Source organism: Manihot esculenta, chromosome 5 (genome assembly GCF_001659605.2).
Source record: "Manihot esculenta cultivar AM560-2 chromosome 5, M.esculenta_v8, whole genome shotgun sequence".
NCBI lineage: Eukaryota > Viridiplantae > Streptophyta > Magnoliopsida > Malpighiales > Euphorbiaceae > Manihot > Manihot esculenta.
The window spans coordinates 22,476,808-22,494,648 of record NC_035165.2 but is presented as its reverse complement, the minus strand read 5'-3'; the positions used below and the strand labels follow the sequence as shown (position 1 = coordinate 22,494,648).

The following is a 17,841-nucleotide window of genomic DNA, read 5'->3' as shown; positions in this document are numbered from 1 at the left end:
CAGGGAACATACCTGTGGCCACCATATCCAACCAAGATCTTCAGACCATGGCCCTTCAACTACAGAAAGCCGCCCAATGGCTGGGGCAAGTAATACAACAAAGACGTCACGATACTCCGTCAAGCGCACCTCCTATAGCCGAAGGAGTTCAAACCAATGAACCTCAGCCAACCTTCAACCAGCCAATCCCTCAGCAGAGTAGCAGAGAGACAGGAGAGAGAAGCAAAAGAATCGGTAGGGAAGAAGAACCGATGGCCAGAGCTCACAGAAGGAGAATAAGAGAGCTTATAGAGAATGACGAAGTAGAGAGCCACTCCACGGGGATAGTAGGAAGATCAAAAAACAAAGAATGGAGAGAGAAATACCGCCTGGAGAAGAAGCCTAGACAGGAGGAGGAAGGCGTAGATCAGAAGCTGCAAAGAATGAAGGAACAACTACTGGCTGAGTTGGGGGCTAAAGACAGCAACCAGATCCTTTTGCCCACGTCGTCACCATTCTCAGGATGGACTCAGCAGGAAACCATCCCTAAAAAATTCATGATGCCACCCATGGCAATATATGATGGGGCAGGAAACTCGAGGGAGCACGTCCTTAGTTACAAGACTTTCATGGAGTTGCAGACCCTATCGGATGCCTTGATGTGCAAGGTATTCCCAACAATGCTTACAGGCCCAATAAGAGCTTGGTTTAATAGCCTAGAGGCTGGGAGCATCAAAAGTTTCAGTGACCTTGCCAACATCTTCATCAGCCGATTTATAGCAGGAGTACCGGCTGACAGAAAAACCAGTTATTTGGAAATGGTTAGGTAGTGGAGGGGTGAGTACCTGAGAGAGTACGTAGCCCGTTTCAACAAGGAGGCCCTACAGATACCTGAGCTCGATGAAGGGAAAGCAGTAGAAGCCATGCAGAAGAGGACCACATCCCCCGAGTTCTTTGGCTCCTTATGTAGGAAGCTGCCCACTTCCCTGGCAGAACTAATGAAGAGAGCAGAAAAGTACATAAGGCAGGACGATGCCTTAACAACTAGCAGGTTCGCTGGAGAAACAACAGACAGGAGAAAAATGCAGAAAGAAAGGAGGTCAGACAGACACGAAAGGAGGTCAGACAAGCATGGGAGGAGATCGAATAGGGGGCCCGAGGTATACAGACAGCCTTGGGATAGGAGAGAGCAAAGACCGTCGCTACCTCGGGTCCCAAAAGTAATCACACCCCTCAACGCCTCCAGGGTTGAGGTGCTCGTAGCAGTCTTGGATAAAGAATTTCTTCAGTGGCCTAACCCAATGAAAGCAGAAGCAAACCGGAGAGATCCTGACAAATATTGTCAGTACCACCGCACTCACGGCCACGATACCAATGACTGCTACTAACTAATTAATGAAATTGAAAGACTGATAAAGAGGGGCCACCTCCGAAACTTTATGAAGAAACCTGAAGGAGAAAGACCCCAACAAAACCCTGCAGCAGAAAGGCCCCGAAGGCTGGGGGCAGGACCAGTTAATGATGGTTTCAGCAGGACCATCAACATGATTGTTGGAGGAACTGGAGGTTGGATGAGCAGGAGGGGGAAGAAGAGAAGTCGTGACAAGGAGGGGAGCAGCAGTGAAGTGATGCAAGTGGTGGAGCACTCCCCCGTAGTCATCTCTTTCTCCCCTGAAGACGCCCATGGAGTCTAGATGCCTCACGATGACGTCCTGGTCATCGAAGCTGTTATTCACAACTACCGAGTCAGGAAGATCCTAGTCGATGTGGAAGCAAGGTGAACTTATTGCCATACAGGGTCTTCCAGCAGATGAGAATCCCCAAAGATCAACTGGTACGAGATCAAGCCCCAGTAAAAGGAATCAGAGGAGCCCCTGTAGCTGTGGAGGGGAAAGTAAAGGTGGCACTGACTCTAGGAGAACCGCCCCAGTCTCGAACCCACTATGCTGTGTTTTTGGTAGTAAAGCTTCCCTTAAGCTACAATGCAATACTGGAAAGACCTATGCTGTACGGCTTTGAGGCAGTCACCAGCATCAAGTATTTGACTACGAAGTTCCCTACAGAGGCAGGGGTGGGGATAGTCCGAGGTCGGCAAGAAGAAGCAAGGGCGGTGTACATGGCCACGGTGGCAGAACCAAGCCAGACTGACGAGAAATGCGACTCGGAGGTCATGAAAGTCAGGGACGAGAAAAAAGAGGCCAGGACAGAACCCATAGAAGAGCTGGAAACCTTCCCCTTATCAGAAGCAGAAACAGATAAGGTTTCCAGTCTCAACACCAACCTGACTAAAGAACAAAAGGTAGAAGCAATGGCTCTGATCCGAGGTCACTCCTTAAGCTTCGCTTGGAAGCCATCAGACATGCCCGGGATAGACCCTGAAGTAATGACCCACAAGTTGAATGTCCTTCCCGAGGCTAAACCAGTGAAACAAAAGAAGAGAGTAGTGGGGAAAGAGAAGCAACAAGCCACCAGGGAGGAGGTACAAAAGCTAGAAGACACAGGGTTCATCAGGGAAGTCATGTACCCACAATGATTAGCAAATCCTGTACTAGTAAAAAAGGCCAATGGCAAGTATAGGATGTGTATAGATTTCACTTATCTGAATCAGGCATGCCCCAAAGATTGTTACCCCCTCCTCGATATTAATAAAATGGTCGATTCCACGGCTGGTTTTGATTATACGTCATCTCTGGATGCTATGTCTAGCTATCATCAAATCCCCATGGACAGGACAGATAAGGAGAAGACTTCATTCATAATGGAGGATGGGACCTATTATTATAAGGCCATGCCGTTCGAGCTGAAAAATGCAGGAGCAACATACTAGAGACTAATGAACAAAATTTTCAAAAACCAAACAGGGAGAAACATAGAAGTGTACATGGATGACATGGTGGTGAAGAGTCGGACCTTCGAACAGCACTTAGCAGATCTCAAGGAAGTATTCGGGGTGCTGGAGCAGTACAGGATGAGGCTAAACCCGGCCAAGTGTGCCTTTTTCATCAGAGGTGGAAATTTTTTGGGATACATGGTCAATGGAAAGGGAATCGAGCCAAACCTAGAAAAGGTGGAGGCCATACTCAAAATGCCTGAACCGACCTGCGTAAGAGACGTATAGAGGCTCGCAGGGAGGGTGGTAGCACTTAACCGTTTTATGTCAAAGTTTGCAGAGAGGTGTCTACCATTCTTCAAGAAACTGAGAAAAGTTCCCAATTTTGAGTGGACCGAGGAGTACCGAGAAGCTTTCAAGGAGCTCAAACGATACCTCAGTTCACAGCATGCACTCAGCAGCCCATTAGCTGGGGAAGAACTCTTGATCTATTTGTCAGCTTCGAAACAAGCCATCAGTGCAGTGTTAGTAAGAGAAGAAGGGGGAGAGCAGAAGCCGATATTTTATGTCAGCAAGGTGCTCAGGGATGCTGAAGTCAGATATTTGAACATAGAGAAATTGGCATATGCCTTGTTGCTAGCAGTAAGGAAATTCAGAGTGTACCTCAAAAGCCATCAAGGAGTTGTAATGACAGATCAACCCTTAAAGAAGATTCTCCACGGACCAGAAATGTCAGGACGGATGCTGGCCTGGTCTGTTGAAATTAGTCCATACTGCTTGCAATACCGACCTCGAACAACCATCAAGGCCCAAGCCTTTGCTGACTTCATAGCAGAATGCTCCTTCAACGAAGAGCAAGCAGAATCCAATGAAGAAATGCCCAAAATAATGGAAGAAAGGAGTGAAGAGCCCTAGCAAGATTTCAGATGGAAGTTGTATGTGGACGGAGCATCCAGTGCTGGGGGCAATGGTGCAGGGATAATACTGAAGGGACCTGAAGGATTCAAAATTTGTTATGCCCTACAACTAGAGTTCAACGCCTTCAACAACGTGGTAGAATACGAAGCCCTGATAAATGGAATGCTGATAGCAACGAAGGTAGGGGTAACCGACCTGGCAATAAACAGCGACTCCCAGCTGGTGATCAACTAGGTGACTAGGGCATACCAAGCAAGAGATCCCACCATCAAAAGTACCAGAAAAAGGTGAAAGCTATAAAGGCCAAGCTCAGCGAACAAGGAGTTAAAGTGCGGTATCAGAGAATACCCAGAGAAGAAAATGAGGAAGCAGACCTGCTTAGCCATTTATCTAAAGAAGAATTAGAACAACTCCCAGACGAAGTGTACATACAGCATATCAACACGCCTGCTTACGAGAAGCCCGCTATGGTAATGGAAATCAGGGAAGGAGAGAACTGGATGACTCCTTACCTAGAATATCTAGAAAAGGGAAAGCTCCCAGAAGATAAAGCCGAGGCAAGGAAAATTGCAGCCCGAGCTGCCAATTACCAAGCAGTAAGAGGAATCCTATACAGGAGAGAGAAGTCCAGCCCATGGCTTTGATATGTAGGCCCGGAGGAAGCAACTAGGGTCATGGAAGAGATTCACCAAGGAATCTATGGAGCTCACGAAGGAGCAGGAACCCTAGCGAACAAAATTTTCAGGCAAGGATACTACTGGCCCACAGTTAAGAAGGAGACGGAGGAATTTGTCAGAAAATGCTACATGTGCCAGAGGTTTGCCAACACAATCAACATTCCAGCCACCCCCCAGTCCAGCATATCTAGCCCGTGGCCATTCTCACAGTGGGGCATTGACATCTTGGGTCCTTTCCCTAAGACCACCGGACAGAAGAAATTCATGGTAGTGGCGGTAGAGTATTTTTCGAAATGGCCAGAAGCTGAGGTAATCCCCACTATCACGGTAAGAAAAATGATAGACTTTTTCTGGGGCAACATCATCTACAGATTTGGGATACCAAGGGTGCTTATATCAGACAATGGCAAGCAGTTCGACTGCAGGACCTTTAAAGAGTTCACGAGAAATATGGACATATGGCACAAATTTTCCTCGGTGGCCCATCCCCAAACCAATGGCCAAACAGAGGTTACCAACAGAGCTATCCTACAGGGACTGAAGAAGTGACAGGATGGAGTAAAGAAAAATTGGGCAGAAGAGCTCCACAACATCCTGTAGGCACTCCGGACCGCCCCTCAGATGCCAACACCTTTTGCACTGGCGTTTAGAACTGAAGCTGTGGTTCCCATCGAGTTGCAGATTCCCACTCACTGAGTTCAGTTCAACAATGAAGACGCTAATAGTGATAGGCTGAGGAGCAATCTGGACGCCCTAGAAGAAATCAGGGATGAAGCACAGTCAGAACCACAGCTTACCAACAGAAAGCAGCTTACTACTACAATTAAAAGGTCAGAGAAAGGAATTTGAAAGTAGGAGACCTAACACTGAGAAGGCTAGAGGCTACAGGAAAGAGAGCGGCAGTAGAAAAGCTAGCGCCTACTTGGAAAGGCCCCTTCAGGATAACCAAAGTGGTCAAGCCAGGTGTATATCGAATTGAAGACATGCAGGGAAATCTAGAGCCTCACTCATGGAACATCCAACATCTAAAAAGGTACTTTCCTTGAAATATATTCAATGTAATACAAACGCTTGTATCCAGAACAATGTGAATAAAGTAGACCACACGATTTAGAATCAAAAAAATATCATCTTCGCCGTTACTTGCTTTATTTTTCCTCAAAGAAAAAAGAACAGGCATTGAAAAGAGAAAAAGCAAGACCTCAGTGAGGTAGGTGACCGGGCTCAGAAAAAGACCCCAACACCACAAAACCGGCTGAAATGACGAAGCGACAGTAAGGCCAAAGTGCCTGAATCTTGCGCAAGACCTCAGTGAGGTAGGTGATCGGGCTCAGAAAAAGATTCCGGCACCACAAAATCGGCTGAGATGACGAAGCGACAGTAAGGCCAAAGTGCCTGAATCTTGCGCAAGATCTCAGTGAGGTAGGTGACGGGGCTCAGAAAAAGACCCCGGAACCACAAAATCGGCTGAGATGACGAAGCGATAGTAAGGCCAAAGTGCTTGAATCTTGCGCAAGACCTCAATGAGGTAGGTGGCCGGGCTCAGAAAAAGACCCTGACACCACAAAACCGGCTGAGATGACAAAGTGACAGTAAAGCCAAAGTGCTTGAATCTTGCGCAGGACCTCAGTGAGGTAGGTGACCGGGCTCAAAAAAAGACCCCGGCACCACAAAACCGGCTGAGATGACGAAGCGACAGTAAGGCCAAAGTGCCTGAATCTTGTGCAAGACCTTAGTGAGGTAGGTGACCGGGCTTAGAAAAAGACCCCGGCACCACAAAACCGGCTGAGATGACGAAGCGACAGTAAGGCCAAAGTGTCTGAATCTTGCGCAAGACCTCAGTGAGGTAGGTGAACGGGCTCAGAAAAAGACTCCTGCTCCACAAAACCGGCTGAGAGAACGAAGCGATAGTAGAGCCAAAAGTGCCTAAATCTCAAAACAAGCCTAAAAAACTCAGAAAGGACGAATCAAACCTAAAAAAGCTGAGTCCGAGCTAAGCCATATAAAACTAAGCTCGGAGAAATCAAACTATAGAAAGAGCAGAGCCAGAAGAAAAGAAAAATCAAGCAAACACGGAGGTAAGGACTGAGAATAAGGGAGCCCTGAGACAAGACATGCCCACAGCACACAAATCAAGACCAGACCAGGTGAACCGAAGAAGTATGGACCCCACACAAGGAGACTCGCAACCACAGAACGCCGAGCTCATCATCTCGTTAGAACATACCGTTCAAAACATTCTAAGTATAATCCAGGTACTCTGATTATCAGTTGAACAAAATTAAGTGATCTAAGATTTGCATCTGGTATAAAGTTTTCATGATTAAGACAAATCAACATAGAAACCAAATAAGGTAGGCTATGTGTGGAAAAGTTCGGAGTCAATAAAAGCAAAACAAGAAATAAAGTCACATACACTTTTCAAAAGACAAGACTGGCAAACAGTCTAGAGTTAAAGGAAAGAGACAGAAACATAGCATGGGCAGAAAAAGGAATAAAATACTATCTTATTTAATTGTCTATTATTACAGGAGGAAAGATAGTCCTTAAAGGACTGATATTAATAATTACATTGCTATCCCTATTTACATCATCTACAGCTCCTTCCCTTGGGAGCCCAGCACCCCCTGACTCCTCCCCCTCAGCCCCTACGAAGGGTACAATTTCACCCCCCGAGGGCTGAGTGCCCTCCCCCAGAGGCCCACCATCTTCTTCTTTGTCTTCCTCTTCAGGCCCAACATCTTCTTCAAGAGGTTCGGTTGTTGTGCAAGAAGCTCCTTTAGGCAGAGGCCTGTCATCCTCCCCATAGCATACCTCCTCGCCGTCAGAGTCTACTTCAGGAGCTCGGAGGCAAGCCAATGGGGTAGAGGGGGCATCCCTAGCCTCCTTTAAGCCCTGGTTGAACCCGGAGGCGAACATGCGGAAGGCCCTGTTCCATATCTCATTCTTCATAGCATCAGAAGCCTTGAAATCCACAAGTTGTGCCTCACAGGCCTCCTCAATTTTGGCCTTTAGCTCAGAGGAGTCCTTATAGCACTGAAGACGACCCTCACAGGCCTGCTCAATTTCAGTCTTCAACTCTAAAGAGTCCTTATATTCTTGCAAGCATTTTTGGCAGGCCTGATCGATCTCTGCCCTAAACTCAGTAGACTCTTTGTACTCCCGCAGGCGCTCCTCACACGCCAACCAGACTCTATCCTCAAAAAAAAGCTTGGCCTCCTCCAGCAAGGCAGAGCACCTCCTTTCCAGAGCCTTAACCTCTTAACGGAGCTGCTGATTCTGCAGTTTTAGGTCCTCTGCAGTCAAGGTCAAACCTTTCACATCCTCGGTGTGTTTCTCAAGTTCCTGCTGGAGAACAACAACTCGGGCTAGGGCCTCTTCCCTCTAGGACTTCACCGTCTCAAAATGGGCCTGGGCATTGTCACGCTCTGCTCTGACTGCTTCACATTCGTGCTAGGCCTCGTCCCTTTGGACCACGGCTTCGTCCCTTCCTCGCCGAGCTTCCTCCAAAGAGGACAGCTAAGCTGAAATTTCATCATAACGGGCCTCTACTGCAGCTGCCCTCTCATCAGCTCTCTTCATAGCATCCCGAGTCCAGGACAACTCCTCTTGAAGGGTCTTTAGGTGTTCCTGGGCTACAGCGAGATGACCCCAGGCATTACTTGTCGCCGACAAATTCTCCTCACGGCAGGCCACCTCAACCTGCCGGTCCATAGAGTTTCGGAGGGAATGATCTCGGGCATCAATCTCCATAAAGATGCCCATTACCTGGTAAGAAGAAGAATCCGCGAAGTGAGAAAAACAACAAAAACAATAATAATGTAAAGCCAAGAAAGAAAAAATACAAACTCACCATGAGGAGCATCTCTCTGGCCGTATCCCCCAGCTGCTCCCGAGGCTAAGTGCAAAAGGCCACCTGCTCCAGAGTAGAGCAGTCCAGAAGGCCGGTGAGAGCAAATAAACGCGGGTATGAGGCCTCAGTAACCCCACCGAACATCCTCTCCCTCAGCAACTCAGCAACCAAACTCGCGGGGGATTGGGGAGTGATCTCCTCAGTGTTCAGCACTTCATTCTCCAGGGCAGAAGACAGAAGCCCTACAGGCGTTTTCTCCTTCTCCAGAGGAGGAAGCGCAGGGGCAGGCTGTTGGAGTCCACGAGCCCTTTTTAAGGCAGGAACTGTAGTAGGAGCTTCTGAAGGAGGAGCCTGCTTGCCAGCGGCCTCCTTGAGGGTCATAGCACCACTGACAACAACCTTCTTAGGGTGAGGAGCCGCAGGGGTAGGTTTGGACTTAACTCCGTCTTTAGAGGTGTCTTTGGTCTTAGGCGCGACCTCGGTTTTGACGTCGGGGGCACCCTCGCCTACCAGAGAGACTTCACCTCCATCCTCAGGTGCCTCCTCTTCGGTTGGAACGACCTCGGTACTCCCCCCGGGAGCACCTTCGGAAGTAGGAACAACCTCAGTCCTTGCAAGCTGCATATCCTCAGCTGATTCCACAATAACTGTGAGCTCTGGAGAGGTTGGAGCTGAGGATCGCCTAAAACTGGAAGCTATAGGAGATCGAGAGGCAGCACTGGGCTTACTGCGACTGGAGGACTTGGAAATCCTCGAGTGAGGATCCCTAGAGGTCGGCCTTAGGGCACGAGAAGAGACAGAAGTAGGAACAGACCGGCCAGCCGACCTAAGGGAGATAATCTTACCCACCTCTCGAGTTGTGTTAGCCACCGACATCCCAGCTCGGAAGGCATCCAGAGCAGCCCTCATACTCTCCCGGGACAAGACAAAATTCTTTGGAGGCTTGATTTTCTCCATGGGATGCTTAGAAGCTGCAAAAAAATAGAAAACAAACAAGTCAGAAACAAACTTAATAAGAACAAAAAATAAGGAAAGTGACGAGCCAACAAAAAAAGTACCCGCATCCTTGCAGTCTTAAAGACTGGACACGAACATGCATTTCTCGACATCATACTTCCGTTCAACATAAGTCAGCCGGAGAAAGCCTATCTGCTCAGAAAGGGTTAGCTGGGGGAAATCATTGTAGCCCGTAGGAATGTCCCTCCAAGGGAGGTCCACTTGCCAAGAAAACCCGGGGCCTCCTTTCAGCTCCACCACAACGAACCCCTCTGCCCAGCCTTTGATTGAGTCTTTATGACCCGAGAAAATAGATAACCCTCCCTGAGGGGCAAAATAATAAAAGCTCTAGCTCGCTTTAACCAGTCTGAAAAAGGTAGAGAACAAACGACCAGTGGGCGTAAAACCCCAGCACAAACTAATAGACTCAAAAGAGCACATAAAAAGAACCGAGTTGGGGGCAAGCATCCGAGGGGTTATCCCAAAACATCGGAAGACCTCAATAAAGAAAGGCGAAAAGGGAAAAGTTAAGCCATACTCGCGCTGTTTGACGAAGAAAACCAAACTGCGATCTTTTTATGAGTCAATTAAACCAAAGGGAGGAGGATCGGGAAGAACAATCCTCTCATTGGGAAGAGGAGCCCGGATACGAAAAGGGGGTATCCAGATACTCCCGAGAAAAGAAATTTCTCAAGGAGGAAGAAGTGACATTAGACTCTAGAATCATGACATCGGGAAGCTTAGAGCTATCCATGGCCGTATGAAAAACGTATCTCGGAGACGATCGGGGCAGGAGAACAAGATGAGCGGAGCACAATGAGAGCAAAAAGGGAGTAAGGGTTCTGTCAAGATTGAGAGAATTTGAATTTAGGAAGCAGAAGAGTGCAGAAAAGACGTTTTGAGAGAAGTCGTCCTCGAGCCACGCTGTCATAATGAGTCCTCGGTATTCACCCTTATTAATCATGCAATAACTGCTGAGGAGGTAAAGGGGCAATTGATAACCGTTGGCCCTCTCACCCCCCTTGGGCCGAGCCAGGACCCGCAAGAATAGATCAGGCCTAGAACTCAGAACGACCTTAGGCAGGCCTGCCCGTCAGCCCAGACTTAGGCCATCAAATGCTTAGCGGGCTGGGTCGCATTTGAGTCCAGGGACCAGACATGATGATAAATAAACCGGCCCAGTCCTTCCGCAGCCCTTTTTCGCATGCGCACTGAAGAAAATTAAATGGCCACCTGACGTAGGTGAGAAAATTGACACTTCTGCACGTACGGACTTGTCTGACAGGGATGTGCGTCACTATAGTGGAAAAGCCATTAGACGTCACTAGCAAGCAAGAGAAAGGGAATAAGAGAGAGGAGGAAGCCTTCTTCAAGGATCAAGCTTACTCAACTAGGGTAGACCCTATTTTCTTTGGATCTCAGAATATCAAAAATATATTAAAAATTTTAATTTATAATAAACTATTTTATATTTTTTTAATAAAACTAATAAAAGCCATGAAATATAAGATTTGCTAACAATAAAAATCATATATAGCTAATAATTTCTTAATTTATCACTATAAATTTCATATCTATATGTATATATAAGATTTGCTATTTGGTTTGTGATGATCTGAGATCCAGAAAATAGGGTTTTATAATGGGTTCTGTAAAACTGGAAAAACTTAGACCTAGAGGAGAGTATTTCTCCTTTTATATGTTTCCTTTTGTCTGCTAGTGACGTGTAACAGAACGTGTATCATTGGACCACCTGTCCCTGCTACGTTGATACGGACGTACGAGGGAATCAGATCTCTGTCCCATGCATAACGGCCCCTGATTCTCCACGGGCGCGCATGCGGATGGTCCCACAAGGCGAAAAGGCTTAACTCCCTCCTAGTTCTGGGCTGGGCCGGAGGATGAGGTTAAGACTAGACCCGGAGGGAATCTATCCATCGGGCCAGGAGAGCTAGACCGACCTATTTGAAGAATCGGACTGGAGCCCAGTCTTTGAGCTGAATGGACTGGCCCTAGCTCTTGGAGGAGGCTTAGTAGCCTTCAAACTATGAGCTGCCCTAGCGGGCCTGGCCCTAGACTGGGGTGAAGAAACCCAGCGGTCATCAATTGCCCCTTTACCTTCTCGTCAGTTTCGACTGATGAGGGGGTAAATTTCAAGAATCATTATGACCGCGTCTGTTTATGTACTGCTTCCTTCGTAATGCCTTTTCATCTTTTTGTCCTTTTGACTTTCGAGTCCCCTCTGTCTTTTTCCATTTTTGGCTTTCCTCTGTTCTTTGTGCGTACTATCGTCTTCACTTTCTTGCTTTTATTTTCCAAGTATGCCTTCCTTCCTTTTCTATGAATATCTTTTAAGGATCTTAACGCCGCTAGCCTAGAGTCTAGCATCACCTCGTTCAGCATAAGAACCTCCTTCTCGGGGTATCTCTCGATATCACCCCCTTCTTCCCTTTCAGGACCTTCGCCAGGATGGAGGGGTCTTTTCTTCCGATCCATACACCTCTGGTATAATCGATCTTCATGAAGGCGTGAACTCCTTTCTCTTATTTCTTTTCTTCCATGGGATTTTTATAGCATTTCGAGATTGCTTCTCAAGTGTCAGCCACTAATTTTATTCTCTTCATATTTTCTTTTGAACCTACCTGTCTGAGCGGGGGTTTCACATTCATGAGGCATCCGTTTGGTACCTTATTCGGGCTGGTCAAGGCGAGCCGAAAATTTTATTACCTTGTCCCTTGTAGATGTCCGTTTTGATCTTGCTTTTGTGATTTTTGTTGAGAGCCGTTCTGACTTGCCCCAGTTTTGAATTTTTTGCAGTTTCTTAAGTGAAGATGAATCAGATTAAACCCCCTAAAATTCTTACGCTGTCCAGAGGGAGCCTGAATGTAGCCCCGGACGCCCTCCTGGTAGGACGATCGGCGGGGGGGTTTACCCAATTAGTGGCCGAAGTTATATCGTTCAGGTCGTTCAGCCGGCCTCCTCCTTTTGTTCCTGCCCAAGCTCCAGAGCCGAGCTTTCTCGGTGCCGAATCTTCAAGGCAGCCAAGTATTGACAAGTCTGTCTCAGCCGCACTAGTTGTTCAAGCTCTCAGGTTCCCTCGGGCTTCAAGGCCGAGCGAGGACTCCGGTTTGATGGGAGCGAAGCCTGCCCTGTCTTTTGGCGATGCTTCTAGAGAGAGGCCTGAGGCCTTCATAGCTGAGATGGGGACCCTTGCTAGCAGGGCTGAGATCGCCTTTGAGAGGAATGTCTATGGGGTCCCTTCCGAGGTCTGTCCGACTGCCGAGGATAGGGAACTCAACTTTGTGGATGATGGGGGTGTAGCGGAGAAGGTCGGAAGCAAGTGTCCCATTCTCATCAAAGTGCTTGTCCTGGTTCGCGCTCCAAAGAAGTCTTGGGCTTCTGGAAGATCGGCTCCTGTCTTTCTTTCTCCCGGGGAGGAGGAGAAGGTTCTCGTGGTGCCCCTGATGTCTGCTCCTGACTCAAACTCATGGAATAACATGGTTTCTGAGGCTTACTGTGAGATACAAGATGCTGTTCACACATGTAACATAAGCAAGGGTAATCTGCTAAAATTAGTCCAACATAGTATGTGTGTAGGTTTGCAACATTCACTTGTTCCATTGCTCTTCAGAATGCCTCGTCAATTTTCCTCAGCTTGCTCGAGTGTATCGTGCATCACACTTGGGCGACAGAAAGCCTGCTTATGACGGAACAGTGAGAGATGCTTATGGGAATCAACTTGTTCAGCTCTCCTATAATAACGAGATAGAGTTCGGCTGGAGAGTGGGGGACCTCTAAGGGAGTATAAGGAGTCCGCCGAGCTAAAAAGGGAACAGGGTAGATAATAGCACCTCTGGTCGTGTAAGTCCTTTAAGGACGGTTTTTCCTTCAGTGGAGTAGGCACTTGTAACATGCTATAAATGTACTTTTCTTTTAATGAAACTTTATTTTTACTTGTTTTGCTTGTTTTCTTCTTTTTGCTTTCAAACTCATCAGAACTGAAATTCTACTAATTGACTGAACTTTTGGCTCATAGACTCATTTATTTTGCTAAGGCATTCTTATCTGTAAGCTCTTTCTGGGCTGGACTATCCTTATCCATGAGCTTTGTTTTTAACATGGGACTGGACTCTCGACCTGCAAGTTCTTATGATTCTTGCAAGGACAGCCTCATTCTTCTCTTATTACTTCGTTATTATGAGCTCGGTCATTCAACCCTTGTTTAATAGTAATAAGTCAGATTGCGTACCTTTGAAGGTGATAAGCAGGGCTGGCCTTTTTGCCCTTAGTTCCAATTTGATAAGGGCTGAAATTGGGGTTTCATCTGCTCATGCCTTTGGATTTCTCCTCGAGTTGCCCCTTTTACCTCCTCAGCATTTATGACGTGAGTGGTGAGGGGGTAAATCCCTAAACTTCATTTGGAATGGCGCTGCTTTATTTTAGACGATTTTACCTCTCTGTTTGGTAATGAGTTCGGGTATCTGGTCTCCTTTGAGGTTATCCTTTGTCAGTTGGTGCGGTGTGGGCTGTATGCCCCACTGGGAGGGGGAGTTCAGCTGTGTTGTCATTTTCCTCTCCCAGGGTCATTTTTGCTAAGCGTTTGTTTATTGTGAGTTGATCCGAGCTGTGGGTGGGATCATTTGCTTTTGTCGTGAGTTCGTCCGTTCAGCTGATCAAGGAGCTCGGATTTTTGTTTTTTACTTGGATTTTTGTGCTACAGCTTTCGCGTTGTTTGTGTGACGGGCTCATGAGTTTGGAAATTCTCCTTCTTTTTTGTGAAGTCAGCGCTTAATTTCTTGCTTTCGTCGAGCCTTATACAGGTTGCACTTCAGTCTAACTGTTTTTTGGTTTGGACTGTTCATCTCTAGGCTTATAGCCTCGTTGGTCTAGGTATGAGGTCCCTCCAAGCTTTTGGAAAGGTCGACCCTAGATTTGAAGGGGTCGGACTATCTGTGTTGGATCTGACCATACTGCGTTTTGATTCTTTTGTGTCTTGTTTGGGTCAGGGCTTCTTACGGCCCCTAAGTGTTTTATGTGCTGTTCGCTCTTCGAGCTCATTCTCTTGAGATCGGCATGGTGGTTTGGTGTTTTGGCGTCTGCGAGCCCTGCTTTAATCTTTTAATAGATCGTACTGCTATATGATACAGGCATTGAGGTGCCTTGGTTTAATTTTGTGATGTGCTGGTTACTTTGTTAGATCGAGGTCTTATTGGTTTGCAATCCGAGCTCTCTCGAGAGGTCGGGTTCAAATTCTGTTATCTCCATTCCAGCACCTTCTTGAGGTCGTCATGGCACTTTGACGCTTTTGGCTGTCAAGATCAGAGTCTCTTTGCCTTATGACTCGAGCTCCTTTGGGAGGTCGGAGTTTAGCTTTTCATTTATGGTCCCGTGCCTCAACCTTTTATGTGAGGTCGGGACTTTTGTTTTTGCGTGTGGTCATTGTATACCACTATTTGCTTGTGAGTATGTGATACCGAAAGATCACTGGGTGCCCAGGTCTTTTTCGCTCCGGGAGGTCTTTTGAGATCCTCGCCGGCCGTTTTTGCTCCAGGAGGTCCTTTTGAGATCCTCACCGGCCGTTTTTGCTCCGGGAGGTCTTTTTGAGATCCTCACCGGCCGTTTTTGCTCCGGAAGGTCTTTTTGAGATCATCATCGGCCGTTTTTGCTCCGGGAGGTCTTTTTGAGATCCTCACCGGCCATTTTTGCTCAGGGAGGTCTTTTTGGGATCCTCACCGGCCGTTTTTACTCCGGGAGGTCTTTTTGAGAGCCTCGCCGGCTGTTTTTACTCCGGGAGGTCTTTTTGGGATCCTCACCGGCCGTTTTTGCTCCGGGAGGTCTTTTTGAGATCCTCGCTGGCCGTTTTTGCTCCAGGAGGTCTTTTTGAGATCCTCACCGGCCGTTTTTGCTCCAAGAGATCTTACGAGATCCTGGCCGTTTTTATTCCGGGGAGATCTTTGTGATCCCGCCGGCCTTCTATCTTTTAGGAGGTCTCTATGTTTCCAGGAAGTCTTTTTGGTATCTGTTCTTTTCTTTTCCTAAGAGAGTTAATACTCATAATAATAGAGTTAATCATTGCATTTATAAGATGGTGTTATTTCGTGCTTTCATAGTACAAGAATTTCTTTTCACAAATATTCTAAGGAAAATACCTCTCTAGTTTGTTCAACCTTTTGTTCCTCTAACGACCATGTTGATGGTCCCATTGGATCCGTCATTCATCTGCCCTGCTCCCGCTCTTCTGAGTGTCTGTCCTGTTGGGTTTGGCTGAGGCCTTTGTTCTCCCGATTTCTTTATGAAGTTCTTGAGGTGTCCCCTCTTTATTAGCCTTTCGATCTTAGCAATCAACTAGAAGCAGTTATTGGTGTCATGGCCGTTCGTGTGGTGGTACTGACAATATTTGTCAGGATCTCGCTGGTTTGATTCCGTTTTTATAGGCTTGGGCCACTGGAGGAACTCCTTGTCTTGGATGGCCATGAGTACTTCGGTTTCAGAGGCATTGAGAGGGGTTGGTGTCTCTGGAACCCACGGGGGGAGTGACCTCTGTTCTAAGAACCGAGGAGGGAGAGGTCTTTGGTCCCTGCGCTCCCAGGGTTGTCTATACGGTTCAGGTCTCTTGCCATGCTTTTTCTCGTGCCTTTCCGGCCTTCCCTCCTCCGGTGCTTTCCCCTTATCTGTCGCTCCTTTGGCGAATCTGCTTGTCGCTAAGGCATCATCCTGCCTTATGTATTTTTCAGCCCGCTTCATTAGCTCGGCCAGTGAGGTCGGAGGCTTCCTGCTCAGTGAACCAAAAAACTCGGCTGAGGTCATCCCCTTCTGCATGGCTTCTACAGCCCTTCCTTCATCGAGTTGCTCTCTCATCTTTTGCAACTTCTGGTCTACACTCTCCCCTTCCCGCCTGGGCTTCCTCTCCTGGTGGGTCTCCTCTTCCCATGTTTCCGGTTTCGTGGCTGACAGTTCTGGGGTGGTTGAAGGTAGGCTGAGGTTCGTTGGTCTGGGGTTCTTCTACCACCGGTGACACGTTGGCGGGGGTGTTAAGGCCCCGTTGCTGCATTATCTGCCCCAGCCAGTGGGCGGTGCTCTGTAGTTGGAGGGCCATGGTTTGGAGGTCTTGGTTGGACAAGGTGGCGGCGGAAGCATTCCCCACCAGGCTTAGCGAGGGGTTGAAAGGGATTGGTGGTTGGTTATTGGGAGTCGTAGGACTGGAAAAAGAGAATTGCTGCCCCTCTTGGGCAAAACTCAGGTCGTTAGGAGTGTTAACGGTGTTTTCATTGTGATTAGCCATCGTGGATCTCAGTGGGTATGCTTAAAATGGAACTCCGGTGATGAAAAGATCTCCTTCGGTCCCCACAGACGGCGCCACTTGATGATCTGAGATCCAGAAAATAGGGTTTTACAATGGGTTCTGTAAAACTGGAAAAACTTAGACCTAGAGGAGAGTATTTCTCCTTTTATATGTTTCCTTTTGTCTGCTAGTGACGTGTAACAGAACGTGTATCATTGGACCACCTGTCCCTGCTACGTTAATACGGACGTACGAGGGAATCAGATCTCTGTCCCATGCATAACGGCCCCTAATTCTCCCCGGGCGCGCATGCGGATGGTCCCACAAGGCGAAAAGGCTGAACTCCCTCCTAGTTCTGGGCTGGGCCGGAGGATGAGGTTAAGACTAGACCCGGAGAGAATCTGTCCATCGGGCCAGGAGAGCTAGACCAGCCTATTTGAAGAATCGGACTGGAGCCCAGTCTTTGAGCTGAATGGACTGGCCTTGACTCTTGGAGGAGGCTTAGTAGCCTTCAGGCTATGAGCTGCCCTAGCGGGCCTGACCCTAGATTGGGGTGAAGAAACCCAGCGGTCATCAGTTTGTATACAAATATGTGATTTTGTTTGATTCATGAAATCCCACATCGATAACTTATTATAAATCGGAAAGTCATATATAATAGTTAATTTAGTATGATTAAAATTATTTAGTTTAATTTTAACTGGACAGTCATTATTAATAGTAAAGCCATCAATGTTCCGTCTTAAGGAACTTATAATAGATTAATACTTTTTTTAAATAAAAAATAAATTTTAATTAGACCACTGTACTTTCCTTTTTTAAAATAAAAAATAAGTTCAAACTAATTTTAATCTAAAGATTACGCTTTTCTTTTACCGATCAAGGTATTTGAAATGGCATTTTCATTTCTATTGTAATGTACTGGAGTTAGAGGATTTATTATACCATGAGTAACTCTAGAGTTATAATGCCATTTTCCTTTTCCGGATGACTCTCACCCTCTGTTTGGATACTTAGCTGTGGAGGTAAAATGAAGAGAAACCAAAGAGTAGAAATTAGGAGAAACAAATAGAATAAAAATTTAATTTACTTTGCTTTGTTTGGATGAACTCGGGAGAAGTGCAATTTATCTCTTAAATAAAAGCAAGTTAAATGACCTATTATATCCTTACAAGTTAAGAATGAGAAGCTTTAGAAGGATAAGGGCATTTAGGTATTTTAAATCAATTAAAATTCATTTCTCTCCGCATTAAATGACACAAAGAGTTGCAAAAAATCAATTTTTTCAAAAGAACCAAACAAGACC

General features: G+C 46.9%; 1 protein-coding gene across 1 annotated transcript; it reads left to right on the top strand.

Moving 5' to 3' along the window:
* The first annotated feature begins 3,133 nt into the window (after positions 1-3,133).
* Positions 3,134-4,371, top strand: LOC122723698. Its single transcript, XM_043956799.1, has 3 exons — positions 3,134-3,710; positions 3,786-3,907; positions 3,970-4,371. Exons 1-3 carry the CDS (start codon positions 3,134-3,136, stop codon positions 4,369-4,371), a joined length of 1,101 nt encoding a protein of 366 aa, XP_043812734.1.
* Positions 4,372-17,841: the final 13,470 nt, after the last annotated feature.